The 19905-nt window shown below is 43.1% G+C and overlaps 1 protein-coding gene across 2 annotated transcripts in view; it reads left to right on the top strand.

The window, feature by feature from the left end:
* The first annotated feature begins 789 nt into the window (after positions 1 to 789).
* The window catches only part of LOC136610924 (erythropoietin-like), a 41895-nt gene continuing 22779 nt past the window's right edge, over positions 790 to 19905 (top strand). For both annotated transcript variants that reach the window (XM_066590116.1, XM_066590115.1), the window contains exons 1-2: positions 790 to 1080; positions 14896 to 15017. In XM_066590116.1, the coding sequence (XP_066446213.1) occupies positions 1068 to 1080; positions 14896 to 15017 (135 nt within the window). In that variant the 5' untranslated portion in view covers positions 790 to 1067. The remainder of the gene's footprint in view (positions 1081 to 14895; positions 15018 to 19905) is intronic.

Here is a 19905-nt window from a genome sequence, read left to right as displayed (position 1 = left end):
ACAGCAGGCGGCCAGTTCCAGCGCCATTGTGTCTACAATAAACGGAAAGACCCCAGCGGGTAAAAGAGCGCAAAACTTGTATCACTGAGCAGCGGGAAAACATCTCCTGGTCAGATGGAGCCAGATGTCTGCTGCTGATGGGAGGGCAGAATTTGGCGCGAGCAGCATGAATCGCTGACCCCTTCCTGTCAGCCGGTCAGAACATGTTGAATTTCCATCTAATCTACAGCAAATACTAAAAGCCCACTGCTGTCCGCAGGGGTTGATATTCATGCAGAACCATTCCAAGCTTTCAAGTCCACGAGACAAGCTGGGGTTCTAAACACCAAAGAAGGTCCAACCTGCTACCAGACATGTAAATGTTGGGGTCTGTACTACATCCGAGGAGGTTTGGGGTTATTTCTTGATCTATACATGGGGGTATCTGGAGATATTCTGCCCATCGCAGCATTAAGCTACAGTGTATGTAGGCAGTGGCCACCTCTTGCTGTAGTATGGCACACAGACTTTTCTCCCATCCATGTAGGTTTTTTGCTGCAGTGTCTGTTCCTGTATACAACGGGTTCACGAGAGGTCAGATGTGCATTGATGTTGCCCCCATCCCTAGGAGTTCCATAATGCCTGCATATATATAGACTGACAGGTCTCCCGGGGGAGCTGACGTGAGGACTTCTGCATTGCCTACTTCCTTCTGGATACTCCGTTTTTTCTTTGTTCAGGAAATCCTCCCTTACAGACACATATATGAATTGGAAAAGGATTCTAAATCCCATCCCCTCAGTACCTTTCTCCCAGTTCCAACTGCTGGTGAAATATTAACCGCGACTGTCTGTCCTGCACGCTGCATTCCCCCTTCAAAGCCAGGAACTTGCACCCTCCGAAGAACTTAAGCACCATCATAACTGGAAGGAAACCCTCTGCACCCCACAACTTGGCTATGAGAAGGGGATACCTGCCCGCCGTGGACCTAAACCCCAGGAATATCATCTCTGCTTCTTTCTGTTTGAAAGTGAATCCCCATCTACTGAGATGGAAAATGCGGGCGCCCTACATGTGAAGATTTGGATATGGGTGTGACTGGTAGGTAATTATTACAGTATGATTGTGTAAAGCTTTGGCATGAGACCGGTCTATAAAATGCCAAACACTGGCTGGCATGACTGACAGATATATGATGCACTGGCTTGCAGGCTACTCTTACCAGTCTGATGCTACAGGCAATGAGAGGCAAACATCAATGATAGTAAGTAATGAGATTAGCATGTGTCCACCAGTGTGCTGGCCTCATGCATATTGTTCATTACCAGTGGATAATATAGAGTCATGTGATCATTATCAGTATCATTATAGAGTCATGTGACCATTATCAGTATTATTATAGTCATGTGATCATTATCAGTATTAGGGCGCCCACCCACTGGCATTTGCGATTTTCGTGCGTGAAAAACGCAGCGTTTTCCGCGCGTTTTTCGCGGCTTTTTCGGTAATTTCCATTGACATTCATGGGTGCATTAAGAGAAAAATAAGGACACATATACAACTGACAGTTCCTATGTTAAAAATTGCAACGGACTGAAAAAAAAAACGCAAGTGGACAGGAACACATTCAATACTAATTGCTCTTGAGAAAAAACGCAAAACGCAAAGGAAAAAAAATTGCCAGTGGGTGGGAGCCCTTATTATAGTGTCATGTGATCATTATCAGTATTATTATAGAGTCATGTGATCATTATCAGTATTATTATAGAGTCATGTGATCATTACCAGTGGATAATATAGAGTCATGTGATCATTATCAGTATTATTATAGTGTCATGTGATCATTATCAGTATTATTATAGAGTCATGTGATCATTACCAGTGGATAATATAGAGTCATGTGATCATTATCAGTATTATTATAGTGTCATGTGATCATTATCAGTATTATTATAGAGTCATGTGATCATTATCAGTATCATTATATAGTCATGTGATCATTATCAGTATTATTATAGAGTCATGTGATCATTATCAGTATTATTATAGAGTCATGTGATCATTATCAGTATTATTATAGAGTCATGTGATCATTATCAGTATCATTATAGAGTCATGTGATCATTATCAGTATTATTATAGAGTCATGTGATCATTATCAGTATCATTATAGTGTCATGTGATCATTATCAGTATTATTATAGAGTCATGTGATCATTATCAGTATCATTATAGTGTCATGTGATCATTATCAGTATCATTATAGAGTCATGTGATCATTATCAGTATCATTATATAGTCATGTGATCATTATCAGTATTATTATAGAGTCATGTGATCATTATCAGTATTATTATAGAGTCATGTGATCATTATCAGTATCATTATAGAGTCATGTGATCATTATCAGTATTATTATAGAGTCATGTGATCATTATCAGTATCATTATAGTGTCATGTGATCATTATCAGTATTATTATAGTCATGTGATCATTATCAGTATCATTATAGTGTCATGTGATCATTATCAGTATCATTATAGAGTCATGTGATCATTATCAGTATTATTATAGAGTCATGTGATCATTATCAGTATCATTATAGAGTCATGTGATCATTATCAGTATTATTATAGAGTCATGTGATCATTATCAGTATCATTATAGTGTCATGTGATCATTATCAGTATTATTATAGAGTCATGTGATCATTATCAGTATTATTATAGAGTCATGTGATCATTATCAGTATTATTATAGAGTCATGTGATCATTATCAGTATCATTAGTGTCATGTGATCATTATCAGTATCATTATAGAGTCATGTGATCATTATCAGTATCATTATATAGTCATGTGATCATTATCAGTATTATTATAGAGTCATGTGATCATTATCAGTATTATTATAGTGTCATGTGATCATTATCAGTATTATTATAGTGTCATGTGATCATTATCAGTATTATTATAGAGTCATGTGATCATTATCAGTATTATTATAGTGTCATGTGATCATTATCAGTATCATTAGTGTCATGTGATCATTATCAGTATTATTATAGTGTCATGTGATCATTATCAGTATTATTATAGTGTCATGTGATCATTATCAGTATTATTATAGAGTCATGTGATCATTATCAGTATTATTATAGAGTCATGTGATCATTATCAGTATTATTATAGTGTCATGTGATCATTATCAGTATCATTAGTGTCATGTGATCATTATCAGTATTATTATAGTGTCATGTGATCATTATCAGTATTATTATAGAGTCATGTGATCATTATCAGTATTATTAGAGTCATGTGATCATTATCAGTATTATTAGAGTCATGTGATCATTATCAGTATTATTATAGAGTCATGTGATCATTATCAGTATTATTATAGTGTCATGTGATCATTATCAGTATCATTAGTGTCATGTGATCATTATCAGTATTATTATAGAGTCATGTGATCATTATCAGTATCATTATAGTGTCATGTGATCATTATCAGTATTATTATAGAGTCATGTGATCATTATCAGTATTATTATAGAGTCATGTGATCATTATCAGTATTATTATAGAGTCATGTGATCATTATCAGTATCATTAGTGTCATGTGATCATTATCAGTATCATTATAGAGTCATGTGATCATTATCAGTATCATTATATAGTCATGTGATCATTATCAGTATTATTATAGAGTCATGTGATCATTATCAGTATTATTATAGTGTCATGTGATCATTATCAGTATTATTATAGTGTCATGTGATCATTATCAGTATTATTATAGAGTCATGTGATCATTATCAGTATTATTATAGTGTCATGTGATCATTATCAGTATTATTATAGTGTCATGTGATCATTATCAGTATTATTATAGTCATGTGATCATTATCAGTATTATTATAGAGTCATGTGATCATTATCAGTATTATTATAGTGTCATGTGATCATTATCAGTATCATTAGTGTCATGTGATCATTATCAGTATTATTATAGAGTCATGTGATCATTATCAGTATTATTATAGTGTCATGTGATCATTATCAGTATTATTAGTGTCATGTGATCATTATCAGTATTATTATAGTGTCATGTGATCATTATCAGTATTATTATAGTCATGTGATCATTATCAGTATTATTATAGTGTCATGTGATCATTATCAGTATCATTAGTGTCATGTGATCATTATCAGTATTATTATAGTGTCATGTGATCATTATCAGTATTATTATAGAGTCATGTGATCATTATCAGTATTATTATAGAGTCATGTGATCATTATCAGTATTATTATAGTGTCATGTGATCATTATCAGTATTATTATAGAGTCATGTGATCATTATCAGTATTATTATAGTGTCATGTGATCATTATCAGTATTATTATAGAGTCATGTGATCATTATCAGTATTATAATAGTGTCATGTGATCATTATCAGTATCATTAGTGTCATGTGATCATTATCAGTATTATTATAGTGTCATGTGATCATTATCAGTATCATTAGTGTCATGTGATCATTATCAGTATTATTATAGTGTCATGTGATCATTATCAGTATTATTATAGTCATGTGATCATTATCAGTATTATTATAGTGTCATGTGATCATTATCAGTATCATTAGTGTCATGTGATCATTATCAGTATTATTATAGAGTCATGTGATCATTATCAGTATTATTATAGAGTCATGTGATCATTATCAGTATTATTATAGAGTCATGTGATCATTATCAGTATTATTATAGAGTCATGTGATCATTATCAGTATTATTATAGTGTCATGTGATCATTATCAGTATTATTATAGTCATGTGATCATTATCAGTATTATTATAGTGTCATGTGATCATTATCAGTATTATTATAGAGTCATGTGATCATTATCAGTATTATTATAGTGTCATGTGATCATTATCAGTATCATTAGTGTCATGTGATCATTATCAGTATTATTATAGAGTCATGTGATCATTATCAGTATTATTATAGAGTCATGTGATCATTATCAGTATTATTATAGTGTCATGTGATCATTATCAGTATTATTATAGTCATGTGATCATTATCAGTATTATTATAGAGTCATGTGATCATTATCAGTATTATTATAGTGTCATGTGATCATTATCAGTATTATTATAGAGTCATGTGATCATTATCAGTATTATTATAGTGTCATGTGATCATTATCAGTATTATTATAGAGTCATGTGATCATTATCAGTATCATTATAGAATGCTTTTAAAAATAGAAGGGTTAATAATTTATTTTTGTCAATTAAAAAAATGCAAAGTGACTGAACAAGAGAGAAGTGCAATCCTATCAATCTTTGGTGTAATGCCTTTCACCTTCATCACTTCCATTTGGTACACTTGCACACAGTTTTTGAAGGCATTCGGCAGATAGGATGTTCCAGACATCTTGGAGAACTAAGCACAGATCTTCTGTGGATGTCGGCTCACTCCAAACCTTCTGTCTTTTTATGTAACCCCAAACAGATTGGATGATGTGAGTTCCGGGCTCTGGGGCCATATCATCACTTCCAGGAATCCTTGTTCTTCTTTACACTGAAAATACTTCTTAAAATCATAGAATGGTAGAGTTGGAGGGGCCTCCAGGGTCATTGGGTCCAACCCCCTGCTCAGTGCAGGATCACTAAATCATCCCAGTCTGTCCGGCCTCTGAAGACTTCCATAGAAGGAGAACTCCCCCCCACCTCCCGTGGCAACCTGTTCCACTCATTGATCCCCCTCACTGTCTAATATCTAATCGGTCTCTCCTCCCTTTCAGTTTCATTCCATTGCTTCTAGTCTTTCCTTGTACAGATGAGAATAGGGCTGATCCCTCTGCACTGTGACAGCCCTTCAGATATTTGTAGACAGCTATTAAGTCTCCTCTCAGCCTTCTCTTCTGCTAAACATTCCCAGATCCTTTAACCGTTCCTCATAGGACATGATTTGCAGACCGCTCACCATCTCGGTAACTCTTCTCTGAACTTGCTCCAGTTTGTCTATGTCTTTTATAAGGAGCCCTGTCATTGTACGGCCCATTCCCAGACCCTGAGTATATAAGGAGCCCTGTCATTGTACGGCCCGTTCCCAGGCCCTGAGTATATAAGGAGCCCTGTCATTGTACGGCCCGTTCCCAGGCCCTGAGTATATAAGGAGCCCTGTCATTGTACGGCCCGTTCCCAGGCCCTGAGTATATAAGGAGCCCTGTCATTGTACGGCCCGTTCCCAGGCCCTGAGTATATAAGGAGCCCTGTCATTGTACGGCCCGTTCCCATCTTCAGCCTCAGTTTCTCGCAGCTTGTGCTGATTCACGCTGATATGCCTGCTGAGATCGCTTGTGACGGGACTTCTACAAGTCATCACAAGTTCAGCTCTATTCACCTCCGGCAACTGTCCAAGCCACTGCAATAAGGGGTTTCCCCACCCAACAGCCATATATGCTACACATTCTGCTGGGGGTCCCAGTACTAGGACCCTTTTAGCAGGGGCGAGGAGGCTGCACATCGCACTCTCAGGAACTTTACATGTGAGCGAGGGGCAAATGTTTCTATTTTTCTCTCCCTCGGGGTAGAATAGGCAATTCTTGAACAGAATCACCCAAAATAGGACACACTGCACTGTTCTCGATGCTGCAAGGGAGAAGATGTTCATGTAAATTGAAGCCATTGTTTTTAATGGGTCTATTTCCGTGAGTTTTGTCTGATGTCATGATGCACAAAACGCACACAGGAAAGTCGCCTGTGACTGACCCCTTATGACACACCACAAGTGTTGGGAGGGAAAGCCTCTCCGGTCCTCAGGATGTTACTGAGTTCTCTCAGGCGCCACCAGCCATGTCTTTCCTCTTTATGTCCTGTGCCTTGTATCCCCAGTGATATCACACGTCCAGGGGGACACGTATGGGTCTTTCCTTATAGCCGAGTGTTGGACTCAGGTGGTCTTCCGACCCTCACCCACCCCAATAAGCAGGGAATTAATGACAGAAACAAGTCACATTGGCCATGTGCGTGAGATACGCTGCCACGCGCGGCCTCCGCCGGTCACCAACGGGCAGCATGTTACTCATACAGTTGTGTAAATGTGCCCTTAGAGGAAACAGGTTGTCTAAACCATACAATCCTCCCACATCTACTAATCCCAAAATATATGTATTCCCACGCTGGGATCACGTCACTTCCATTCAGAGTTGTCATTCCTCAAAGTGTCTTCTCTTATTTTTATGGCGATTATACTGGATTGTGTTTTCAGAGCAGCGCCAGCGGATGTAAAGTGCCCGGAGATCACAAATAGTAGACTATTTAGGAACCGCGCTCATTAAAGGCTCTTGGGCTGATGCCACCTGGCACTTGGCCAACCCGGGACTCTACAGCACAGTATACCTCAGAAGAAGGCATTATTAGCTCGTTCATTGTTCCGTACTCTCAACCAGCCGTAGAGTGTTAGGAGGTGTTGGGACCTCCTTCCACATTGTCTACCATCTCTCCAGCACGCCAAAAGAAAATCATTTCAATAAAATCTCTTTTATTACAGCACAATTTAAAACAATGTGAAGGAATGAAATCTCAAAACACGAGGCACCTGGTTAAGTGTTTCGAGCCAACTTATAGCCAGCTATGAGTAAGAGTCAGGATCAGTGGGCTTGAAACGCATAAGGGGGTCCCTCTTGGTTTTTATTGTTTATTTCTCCACATTGCTAAGCCAGCAGTATACAGTCCTAAGCTCAGGCTCACAACCTGAGGGTTGCGGGTTCGATCCCCACGTGGTTCAGGTAGCTGGCTCAAGGTCGACTCAGACTTCCATCCTTCCAGGGTCAGTAAAATGAGTACCCAGCTTGGGGGGAATAATAAATTACTTGAAAGTGCTGCAGGATTAGTCGGCGCTATACAAATAACAAGATTTATTTTTTATTTATAATCTTGATGTAATAAAAGTTATTTTTTATTCCCATTATTTTCTTTTGGAGTTCTGGAGAAGTGTTTGAAGCAACAGGGAAAGCTAGTGGTAATTACTAAAAACCCGGCATTACAGTTAAGGGGCTTTCCCATGATGGATTGATAATCTATCCTCAGGGTTGACAATAGATATCAAATCAGTGGGTCTGACACCTCGCACCCCAAAAATCAGCTAGTTGAAGGGGCGGTGGTGCTTGGGTGAATGCTACAGCTTCCTCTCAGCCCTGTGATGCCACGTCCATTAATCACATGGCTTATGTACAGCTCAGTTCCAATACCAGGCACTGTTAGTATCACTGACTGGTAGAGTTGGAAGGGACCTCCAGGATCATCAGGTCCAACCCCCTGCTCAGTGCAGGATTTACTAAATCATCCCAGACAGATATTTGTCCAGCCTTTGTTTGAACACTTCCATTGAAGAACTCCCCACCTCCCGTGGTAACCTGTTCCACTCATGGATCCCCCCCACTGCCTAATATCTAATCTGTGTCTCCTCCCTTTCAGTTTCATCCCATTGCTTCTAGTCTTTCCTTGTACAGATGAGAATAGGGCTGATACCTCTGCACTGTGACAGCCCTTCAGATATTTGTGGACTGCTATTAAGTCTCCTCTCAGCCTTCTCTTCTGCTAAACATTCCCAGATCCTTTAACCGTTCCTCATAGGACATGATTTGCAGAACGCTCACCATCTTGGTGACTCTTCTCTGAACTTGCTCCAGTTTGTCTATGTCTTTTATAAAGTGGGGTGCCCAGAACTGGACCCAGTATTCCAGATGAGGTCTGACTAAGGAAGAGTAGAGGGGGATAATGACCTCACGTGATCTAGACTCTGTGTCAGGACTGGTTAGGAACCAGGGGGTCCCTACACCAGCCCTCTCCCCTGTCACTGCCTACTTGCCCCCCTGGGCTAAACCCCAGGGCGACAACTGGGCGGCAGTCCCTACTCTGCACTAAGGAGGACCCCATGACAAATGGGACAGAGAAGACCAACTAACCACAAACAACTGTGACTCAGATGCGTCTCCCAATCGGGGGAGAAAATCAAAATATCATCCAAATACACTACCACAAAAGTACCCAGAATATAATGAAATATGGCGTTCATGAAGCCCTGAAAAACAGCTGGAGCTTTGCATAAACCAAATGGCATCACTAAACAATCGAAATGCCCAATGGAGTAATAAATGCAGTCTTCCATTCATCCCCTTCTCTAATCCTAATCAGGTTGTATGCTCCCCTGAGATCGAGTTTAGAGAACCATCTGGCACCAATAACCTGATTAAGGAGATCAGGGATCAGCAGAAGCGAGTATTGATTCTTAACCGTAATCTTGTTTAATGCTCGATAATCAATACAAGGCCGGAGACCGCCATCCTTCTTTTCCACAAAGAAGAGCCCGGCCCCCGCAGGGGACTCAGAGGGGCGGATATACCCCTTGGCCAAACTCTCAGTTACATACTCCTTCATGGCCTCCCGTTCAGGGACTGTAACATTGTAAATTCCCCCCTTGGGAATCTTACCCCCAGAAACAAGATCAATTTTGCAATCCCATTCCCTATGAGGGGGCAACACTTCTGAAAGTTGCTTAGAAAATACATCAGCGAACTCCTTTAAGTATTTAGGCAGGCCAGTAACCTCACAATTGGAAGAATGCAGTTGGACAGATGTTAAATGATCTCCACAGCCCGCTCTCCACTGTATCAACTCAGAGGCTGCCCAATCAATAACGGGGTTGTAAAGACGTAACCATGGTAACCCCAAAAGAATATCGACTGATATATTCTTCATGGCTAGGAACGTACATGTCGCTGTATGTAGGGCTCCCACGGAGAACTTTAGTTCGGGTGTAATCTTCTTAACTAGCCCCGCAGTCAATGGGGTGGAGTCAATTCCAGAGACCTGTATGGGAGGAATCAATTCCCGCAATTTAGATGCAAATGACTTAACAAACTCCAAATTTACAAAATTAGCAGCCGCCCCTGAGTCCATAAATGCATGACCATAAATAAGACAAGAACCAAACCTAATGGAACAAGGCAGAAGCAACTTAGAAATACCCGGAAGTACCTGAGCTCCTAGGTGATCCCTCCGGACATCACCTAGGAGCGGAAGTTTTCCTGCGGCTGTCTCTTGTCACAGGTGGCGACCCGATGTCCAGGATCGCCGCAGTAGAAACACAGCCCGTTCTTTAAGCGGAATGTCTTGCGATCTGGAGGTGACATATACCCCAGTTCCATGGCTTCAGTATGGTTGCTGGGTAGGACGGAATCCTGCTCCTTCAGTGCGGGGGAGAAACTACCAGATCTAGGCTTACATCTGTCCCTAAGACGACGATTAGCCCGAACTGCTAAAGTCATGGCAGTCTCTAATGTCTTAGGCTCAGGATGAGACAACAGCAGGTCCTTAACTGACTTTGACAACCTGGTGAGAAATAAATCCTTTAAGGCCCGGTCATTCCATCCAGAATCAACACAGAACTGTCAGAACTGAGAACAAAAATCTTCGGCAGCACCCTTGCCCTGCCAAAGACTTAACAATTTAGACACAGCATAGCCTGCATGGTCTGGTTCATCATATATCTGACGCAAAGCTGCAAAGAAAGCATTCACGGAGTGACGAGAGGGTGAATCGGGTGGCAATGAAACGGCCCAACTTTGTGGATCACCCCTTAATCGAGAGATAACAATACCCACCTTCTGGTAATCAGACCCAGAAGAGTGTGGACGCAAACTAAAGTATAATCTACATCTTTCACGAAACGCGAAAAACGCTTTTCGGTCACCAGAAAAGAAACCAGGGAGTGTAGCTTTGGGTTCACATACTGATACAGGACCATGGGAAACCATCACCGGAGCACCAGCTACCACTTGCTCCTGGTGCAGGAGGCGGGCCGGAAAATCTTGTACCACCTCGGTCAGACTTTGCACCTGGTTAACCAATGCAGACACAGCCTCCATAGCCGGGATTACTTAGGGCCAGAGAATGCAAATTCGAAAATTGTATGGCCAGTGTTTCAGTCAGGACTGGGTAGGAACCAGGGGGGACGGAAGTCCCTACACCAGCCCTCTCCCCTGTCCCTGCCTACTTGCCCCTCTGGGCTAAACCACAGAGCGACAACTGGGCGGTGGTCCCTACTGTGCATTAAGGAGGACCCCGTGACAGATGGGACAGAGAATACCAACTAACCACAAACAACTGACAAAACACAAAACCTAAGAGTAAGGAACACAAAGGGTAAAACCAAACAGGAACATCAGACCGAGGGAAAAGACAAGCTCAGAATCAAGGAATAGCCGAATCAGACAACTGGAGACAGAACTGCTGTAGCGGGTGTTAGCTGGACCAAAACAAACACTGGCACTGGGCTCCAGTGTCAGCTGAGCTAAATACAGGAGTCCCCGCCTAAGGCGGGGCAGGCCATGATGATGGGCCAGCAGGTGATGCAATAAACCTGGCCTCCCCCAAGCCTGGCCAATGCGAAGGGGTCCACACCGCCGACCAGCCCGAGCGCCGACCAGCACGGTGGAATCCCGAGCAGCGACGCTCGCATGACTGCCGACGGATTCGGGAAGGCCAGCACGCCCACGCCGGGAACCAATGCCCCCAGCGGTGAGCCTCCTCCTAACACTATGCTTCTCTTAATACATCTCAGAATCGTGTTTGCCTTTTTGGCTGCTGCATCACATTGTTGACTCATGTTCAGTCTATGGTCTATTAGTATAACCAAGTCTTTTTTTATGTGTGCTGCTGCTTAGCACAATTCCTCCCATTTTGTATCTGCTTTTTTCATTTTTCTAGCGCAGATGTAGGGCTTTGCATTTCTTCTTGGTAAATACCATTCTGTTAGTCGCAGACTGTTTAAGCTTTTCTAGATCTTTTTGAATACTCTCTCTTCCCTAGTGTTAGCTAATCCTCCTAGCTTTGTGTTGTTGGCAAATTTGATCAGTTTCTCATCAATTCCCTCCTCCAGATCATTTATTACAATGTTGGCCAACACTGGGCCCAGGACAGAGCCTTGTGGTCCCCACTTGATACATTCTTCCACTTGGATGTGCAGCCATTTATGACCACTCTTTGAGTATGATCACTCATCCAGTTGTGAACCAACCTAACAGTTGCCTTGTCAATCTCACATGTGGTAATTTTTTTTTAAAGTATGGTATGAGATACTTTGTCAGATGCTTTACTAAAGTCAAGATATACTATATCCACCGCATTTCCCTGATCAACCCAGTCAGTGATACTATCATAGAAGGAAATTAGATCCGTCTGGCATGACTTGTTTGTTACAAACCCATGCTGGCTCTGGTTAATTACTCCATTCTCATCCAAGTACTTGCATACATGCTGTTTAAAAATTTGTTCAAAGATCTTTCCTGGTATAGAAGTCAGGCTCACAGGCTTGTAGTTTCCTGGGTCCACCTTCTTTGTTTTTTTGAAGATAGGTACATTTGCCCTTTTCCAATCTTCTGGGACTTCTCCTGTTCTCCAGGATTTTTCAAAGATTATGGTGAGTGGTTCAGTAATTACCTCTGCTGCTTCCTTTAGTGTCCTCGGATGTAATTCATCTGGACCTTGAGACTTGGATTCATGTAAGTTAGCTAAGTGTTCCCTCACCATCTCTCTGCTTACAGATAGCCTGCATTCTTGTATTCCCCCAATAGCACAGGGAACATCAGCTGATGGTACATCTACTTTCTGAGAAAAAAAAAAACAGATACAAAATAAGAATTAAAAAGTTCATCATTCTCTACATCATTCTTAACCAATTCACCATTTTCATTTTGTAAGCATCCAATAGCAGCTTTGACTTTTCTTTTGCTTTTGACCCCCAAATCCTTTTTATGGCTTTTGGCCACTCTTACAATCCCCAATTTACACGCCTCAATTCATTATCAGCTTTAGATGTTCTGACACTTGCCCTACAGTTTCTGCAGACGGCATTATATTCTTCTTTAGATATTCCCCTCTCTTTCCATTTGATAAACATATTTTTCTTCCTTTGTAACATGTGTACAAGTTCTGTGTTCATCCATCCGGGTCTCTTTAAATGCTTCCCATTCTTCATTCTTTTAGGGATTGGTAACAATTGTGCTTTGAGAATCTCATGTTACAATATTTCCCAACCTTCTTGGACATTTCTGTCCTTAAGAACATCCAGCCATTGGATCCTTCCTCTCCTCTTTCTGAGGTCATTAAAATCTTTAAGATCTTTCTGAAATCCAACTCTGAGGTCTGAGTTATCTCAGGTCTTCCAGAGAGGGACACCGCTGACAGCTCTGAGAACACCAGCTGCTTTGTATATGCAAATGGCTGCTTTGTTTTTGGAGAACTGTCAGCGGTAAACCAGCTGAAAGAATGCCATCAGCGGTATCCCATTGAGAACTCAGTGTGCGTCGCTCATAACAGTTATTGGTGATTTCTAGCCAAGCTCCCGCACCCTCCCCACCTTGTCCGCAGAGGGTAATGGAAGGAGGCAGGATGAGGCGGTGCTTAGCTCTGCCCTGTACTGCCCACTTCCATTGGAATCATCCGGAGGGGAGGAGGGAGGAGGTGAACTGGCGAGGGCGAAAGAAGGGGAAGGAACAATAGCATTTGCAGCCTCGGAGTACATGCGCCAGGGCCCATACCATCTAAACGGGCGCACAAACATTAGATTTGTGCGCCTGTTCACAAGTTTTAACTCCTCCGATTGTAGCGTATATTGGCCGCCACCGTCCCACCCCCTCCCATTGCAAACAGCCGGAGGGGAGGAGAGAATAGGAGCCCATGCAGCGGCCTACGTATTCTGGCCCAGGACTATCTTTTGGGCCAGACGTAAAAACGCCCGGCACTATATTGGCCCGGCCAATGCATCAGATCGTGGCGTATATAGGCTGACCGTGAAAACAGCGGGCCGATATACGCTCGTGGGAAAAAAGCCTAAGGTTGATCCACGGACTGCAACCGGGTGAACCTACACGAGGTAATAAACACCCAACGCACAGAAGAAGCCTCGATGAGAGGACTCTGACGTATCTTTTCCTCAAAATGATGTATAGCATTATATTTATAATAAAGTAACTTCCTAAACAAGTGCACACGGGCGGAAATCCCGCGGCGGTATTTCCCGTGGGATTTCTGCCACTGAAAGTCTGCATAGGAGTGCATTACAATACGCACTCCTATGCAGACAGCCGCGGTTTGGCCGCGTGAAATCTCGCACGGCAAACAAACCGCGGCATGTCCTATTTTTGTGCGGGGCTCGCACTCACCCGGCCGCCGGCTCCGGTCTGCGCATGCGCCGGCTGCGTGGCAGCCGGCACATGAAAGAGCCGTAGCCGCCAGGCGCGGGTGAGTACGCGCTCGTCACTGCAGGCTCTCGGGTCGGGTCCCGCGGCGAGGATTCTCGCCGCCGGATCCGACCCGCTCGTCTGCAGGCGGCCTATCTCATTGAATGGGACATATACTTTCATGCATACAAATTTTTATTCCTGTTCTCAAAACCATTCCAAAATGAAGTTTGCACCAGGAGGGACTGCAATTACCTCTATTACATACTTTATTCACCCAAGAATTAAATGTACACTTTTTTTTTTAGCTATTTAAGGTCAAAGCTTACATTATGTGACCTTGAAACAAAGAATGTAATATTTCATTAAAAAAAAACCCTTTGCAACAAAACATGTCCTCCATTAGCGTCACTGTGAGCCGAGATGAAAGTTCTACCAGAATTAGTAACAAAGTTATACGGCTTTTGTTGTTATCCTACAAAGTACCATGAAAATCTGAGCTGTGGAGATTTGGCATGGAATGACCCCAAAACAGCAGGATGCTCCAGAGAGGACCAAGGATCTGTGTGACCTTCAGCTCTGCCGTAAGCTGCTTCTCACTCCATAAGAGCTGTCAGAAATGACTCATGTTTCCTCTCTGCTGTTTTCCAGGTTTACTTATCCTGCTACAGATGTTACTTATTGATGTGTGGCCCGTTACTTCCGTGCCGTTCTGCGACCAAACATTTCTCGATCATTACATCAGATCCATCATTAAAGAAGACAAAGAAATGGTGAGCCACAGGAATGTTAGTGAAGCGTCACACCTTTAAAGGCTTCTTGTGGCGGTCATGTGACCTCGGAGGAGACTTTATAAGGGCTGCTGTGCAGCATTATAAAAGAGGTTGTGTGTATAACATGAATGTGGACTGGGCGCTTCTACTGCAGTCTGCTTTGAACACTGCCCCACTAGGTCCTATGACAACATGGTTGTACAAGCCCCCACCACCTCAATGGTCAGAGTCTTTAAAAAAGTTGCATGAAGATTTTAAGTCTTGTCCAAGAACAGGAAACTGTGTGCAAAGCAGGAACAAAGTGAAGATGTTTTGTTACAGAAATGCATCTTGCATTCGAGCATCCGCACCACTACTAGTCCTTAATAGTGTCTGCACCATTATTTCTGCCCCAAGGGGTTCATGTCACTCTGGGTACCCTGACAGGTCATCAATGAGAAATCTGAATACCAGCTTATGACTGGACAAATTCCACTTCTGAAAGGAGCAATTCTAATCGGTATGACTGCAGGAGATGGTTGATTGCAGCTAGCAGGGATTGCAGTCGGTAGGTCAGGGAGCATGTTATCAGGGGAGTACAGAGGGGTTTGGTTTAGGGGATATGGTATGCCTCTCTGAAATGGGGCGCTTTTAGGGCACGCCAGAAGTTTTGTGCATCGGGGATTGCCCGGATAGTTTAGGGTAGCATGTTCCAGAGGACTGGTGCTGCTCTTGAGAAGTCTTGGAGATGGGAATGAGAGGTTCAAATTAAAGGTTCGCTTAATCTAATTTCATTAGCGAAGCAGAGGGCTCGGGCTGGGTGGTGGATTGAGATGAGGGACGCAATGTAGGGCGGCGCGGTGCTGTCGAGAGCTTTATGGATGAAGGTAGTGAGTGTGAATTACATTCTGTATTTGCCAGTGCAGTGATTGAAGGTGGAAGAGTCTGGTGCGGGTGACATGCAATAATCGAGCCGAGTGTGGATGAGGGCGACTGAGTTTTTTTTAGTGTGTTCATGGTAAAAAAGGAGCAGATTCTTGCGATGTTCTTGAGGTGCAGCTGACATGTTCAGGGGAGAGATTGGATGTAGGGGGTGAAGGAGAGATCGGAGTAGAATATAACCCCAAGGCAGTGAGATGGAGATGTCAGGATGAGGGCGGTTAGTGGAGGGTGGAAACACCAGCAGGTCAGTTTTAGAGAGTTTTAGGTAGAGAGAGGACATAGTGTTAGAGACAGCGGACAGACAGTCAGTGGCGTTCTGAAGGCCCAGCGCTGTGATGTCATGGGAGGGGGTGCATAGCTGGGTGTCGTCAGTGTAGAGGTGGTATTGGAGGGCAAAACTACTGATGGTCTGTCCAATAGGGGCTGTGTAGAAGGAGAAAAGGAGGGTGCTAAGGACCGAGCCCTGGGGGACCCTAACAGCGAGGGGAAGAGGAGGGGAGGGGGTCGAGAATTGAGCCCTGGGGGCCCCCAAAGCAAGGGGAAGAGGAGGGAAGGTAGAGCCAGCAAAGGTAGAGCCTTTCAAAGCTTAGATTTTATTCTCTTGATCTCGCTACTGCAGTCATGGGAATATCATGCTTGCTGTGAGGTTGTCATGGTAGTATGCTATATTGTATGGCATACAGCACAACCGCATGGTGTCAGAAGCACAGGGGTCCATACAATATGCATTGGAATTCAATGAGAACAGGGCCTCCAATGTGAACCCAGGTTATGGCGGGGTGTCTACCGAGCTGTGTGCTTCCTGTTTCATACACGACACACTTATGGCAAGAATCTGACCGCAGGGGTCCTGGGTGGCCGCCAATCAACTGTTGATGAACTAGTCTGAGGATAGGCCACTGCTATGGCTGCCAGTGTCTCATATCTCCTCCTATTGTCAGCCCTGGCTTGTGCCATGTCCCATGTGTGACTTGTGTACACGCAGAAACACATGGTAGCAACACTCATACATATTTATTATCTAAGAAAATGCAGAACTCTTGTGTATACAAGCCATGTAAAGGGCATATATACTATGATGAAGCTATATACTAGAAGCCTTGCATCTTTACGTGGCTGGTATACACAAGAGTTCTGCATTTTTTCAGATAATGAATGTGCACCAGCACGGCTGCCACGTGTTTCTGCGTGTACCGTGATACCGCAGCTGTGTTTTTTGTTCCATGTGTCACTTCTGGCAGACGATGCAAGCTCTCCACTCTGTCTGTCTCTTCTACCAAAGGGCGAGTGCATGCGTCTGGTTTGCCTCTTAAAGGGCTAGCGTGTGTACCCAGCTTTCAGACCCCCAGCCAATCCAGATTGGCTCCAGTCTATGTAAGGCACAGCGTGGCCTGAGTGGTTAGTTTTCTATTGTGCATGGTGCTGACATGTCTGATCTCCTGATTTCCTGGTTTCTACTTTCCAGACTTCTGCTAGTTTACTGACCACAATTATTTTGCCACTCTGCCTGACCCTTGACCTGCTTCTTGACTACACAAGAAATCCACCTGTTGTGACCTTAGGTCTGTTCCTCGACAGGACTGTCTACACCTTCCTGTACTGCGTTAGTTACAAATTGTAACAGTCCTGATCTCAGCTCCTTTTAGTCTAAGATTTTTTCTGCATCCACCGACCCTGCGTTACGGTAATCCTGACCAAGTGGCATCAGCAGCCGCCTGACAGATACTATCCGAAGCAGCAGTGTGCTGTTCCTGAATGATGGGGTCAAAGGGTGAAAAACGGTGATCTCCAAGTGCAGCCCTCAGATCTAGCCCCAAGATCTAGCCACAGATAGGACCTGCCCTGTGTTCCCCGCAGGTAGTGAATACTATGGCCAAGAACAGATAGGACCTGCTATGTGTTCCCCGCAGGTAGTGAATACTACGGCAGAGAACAGATAGGACCTGCCCTGTGTTCCCCGCAGGTAGTGAATACTAGATACGGGGAAGATCGGGCAGCACCTGTCTTCCCATGGTAATTTTCAAACTCCTGCGCTCTGGCGAAACTCTGGAGAAATCCCCCTCATTCTGGCGCAGCCATGCTCCATACCGCCGAGCATTGCCTCCAGCAATTTGCTTAATCCCTAAGAGTAGCAAATTCATCCTGTTTGATAGAAGTGAGTGCAGCCTTGAAGTTGATAGTGAGTTGTTTGTATGTTGTAAAGTCTTCCTTGGGGTGGGTTCTACCAGCGCCTTATGTGCCAAGCTATGGTACCCTATGTTAAACATATATGGCTTACAGCAAGCTAAGGCCACCTTACACTGAGCAAATATACTTCAGATAGTCACTCAGTAAATCCGCTGACGCAGATGTGCGATAGCTGTTTGAAGGCCTTTCCCACAGGCGACAAAATCTCGCAATGTGAAGGCGCTACAAATCACATGTATGTGAAGCCCATGGGTTCCAGTGGGTTCTTTCACATGAGCGATATTTTGTAGGCTGCAAAATTGCAAGAAAGAAAAAAAAAAATCACAGCATGCTGAATTGCCGTGATTTGCTATGTTCTGTAGCCCATGTCCCCCTTTGTGTTGCATTGCATGAAAACGTGTTTTTTGAGCGGTGCGATGCAATTTTATAGCAGTAAATCCTGCTGTTCGAGCTCTTAAATAAGCCCTAGCTCCATAAAAAACAAAAGAAAAGCAATACATCACCTAACAGACGCTCTCCGTTCCGCCGCACGTCTCCTTCTGAAGCTCCGGCACACTTGTCTGTAGTTTTCAGCCAGCGGTTCCTGGTTTAGAGGTTAAAAATCCCCACCTCTAGGAAGTTCTGGCTCTGATTGGTTCTTGGGCGCCACGGCTCAGCTAATCACTGCAGCGCTTGATGAACCAATCACAGCCATCAATGAACAAATCAAAGGATCGAAAATCTGGGCAAAAGAGCACTACAAAGAGCACTACGACTTTGTAGCAACACGAAATCGCGATATCGCACAGAACACAGATGCAATATGGCGGTGATATCGCTGTCGCCTTACATGCAGCACTTATTGCTCATTGGTTGTTCACCAAGATTCCATTCATAGAGGGATTCTCCATGCAAATGTTTAAATACGAACAATGGCATGATTACATCACATGACTTTCGATCAACCAGTGAGCTGAAACGAAATGACAAGTCAGCAAATTATCGCTCATCACCCTGTATTTGCAGTAATTATTCAGACGAGTCCCTCCAACACGAAGCCGCTGTAGGCATGTCAGACATAAGGGAATACAGGTAGTGAACCAGGCACCCATCGGACAAGAGGCCGTGGTGCTCCTCCAAATGAAACCCTACCACAGAAAAGCACATGAGAACCTGCGGGTGTGAACCTACTGCAAGTGACATGGGGGCGGTACACGCATGGGCTCAGTACGACTGTCATACGGAACTCACGAGTGAAAAGAACACACGAATTTCATGGTTTTTATTCACATGAGCAATTTGACTCTTGGACCGAAGGTCTGCGATACAAAAACCACTGTATGTTACCTCTGTGAAGTCAGCACCCCATCTTTCAAAAAAGTTAATTTTTTCATAAGTTCTGGATGCACCCCAAAGAGTTCTAGAGTTCCCAATTAATTTTAAAAATAGTTCTAGCGAATTAAGCAAAAAAATCAACAAATGTATCTCTGCGGTGCTGACTTCCAAAAATTATATTACTAAATCAGCGAGAACTTTGTACATTTGGGTTCTAGAGCTTCGAGCATTAAGAGTTTTCTTCAGAACTCTTGAGGTGCTACCCAGAACTCTTATAAAATCGCGCGATTTCCCAAAAAATTTATTTACACACATTTTTAGATCCGGCATCTAAAAATCAGCGAGAACATTGTAAATATTGGTTCTAGAGCCTCAAGCATTAAGAGTTTTCTCTTGAGGTGCTACCCAGAACTCTTACAAAATCACAGAATTTCCCCAAAGAGTATTTACACATAACTTTGAAATT

This window comes from Eleutherodactylus coqui, chromosome 2 (assembly GCF_035609145.1).
Source record: "Eleutherodactylus coqui strain aEleCoq1 chromosome 2, aEleCoq1.hap1, whole genome shotgun sequence".
In the NCBI taxonomy this organism is placed as follows: Eukaryota; Metazoa; Chordata; class Amphibia; order Anura; family Eleutherodactylidae; genus Eleutherodactylus; species Eleutherodactylus coqui.
The sequence above is the reverse complement of the archived record's forward strand: the minus strand, read 5'-3'. Positions and strand labels throughout refer to the sequence as shown.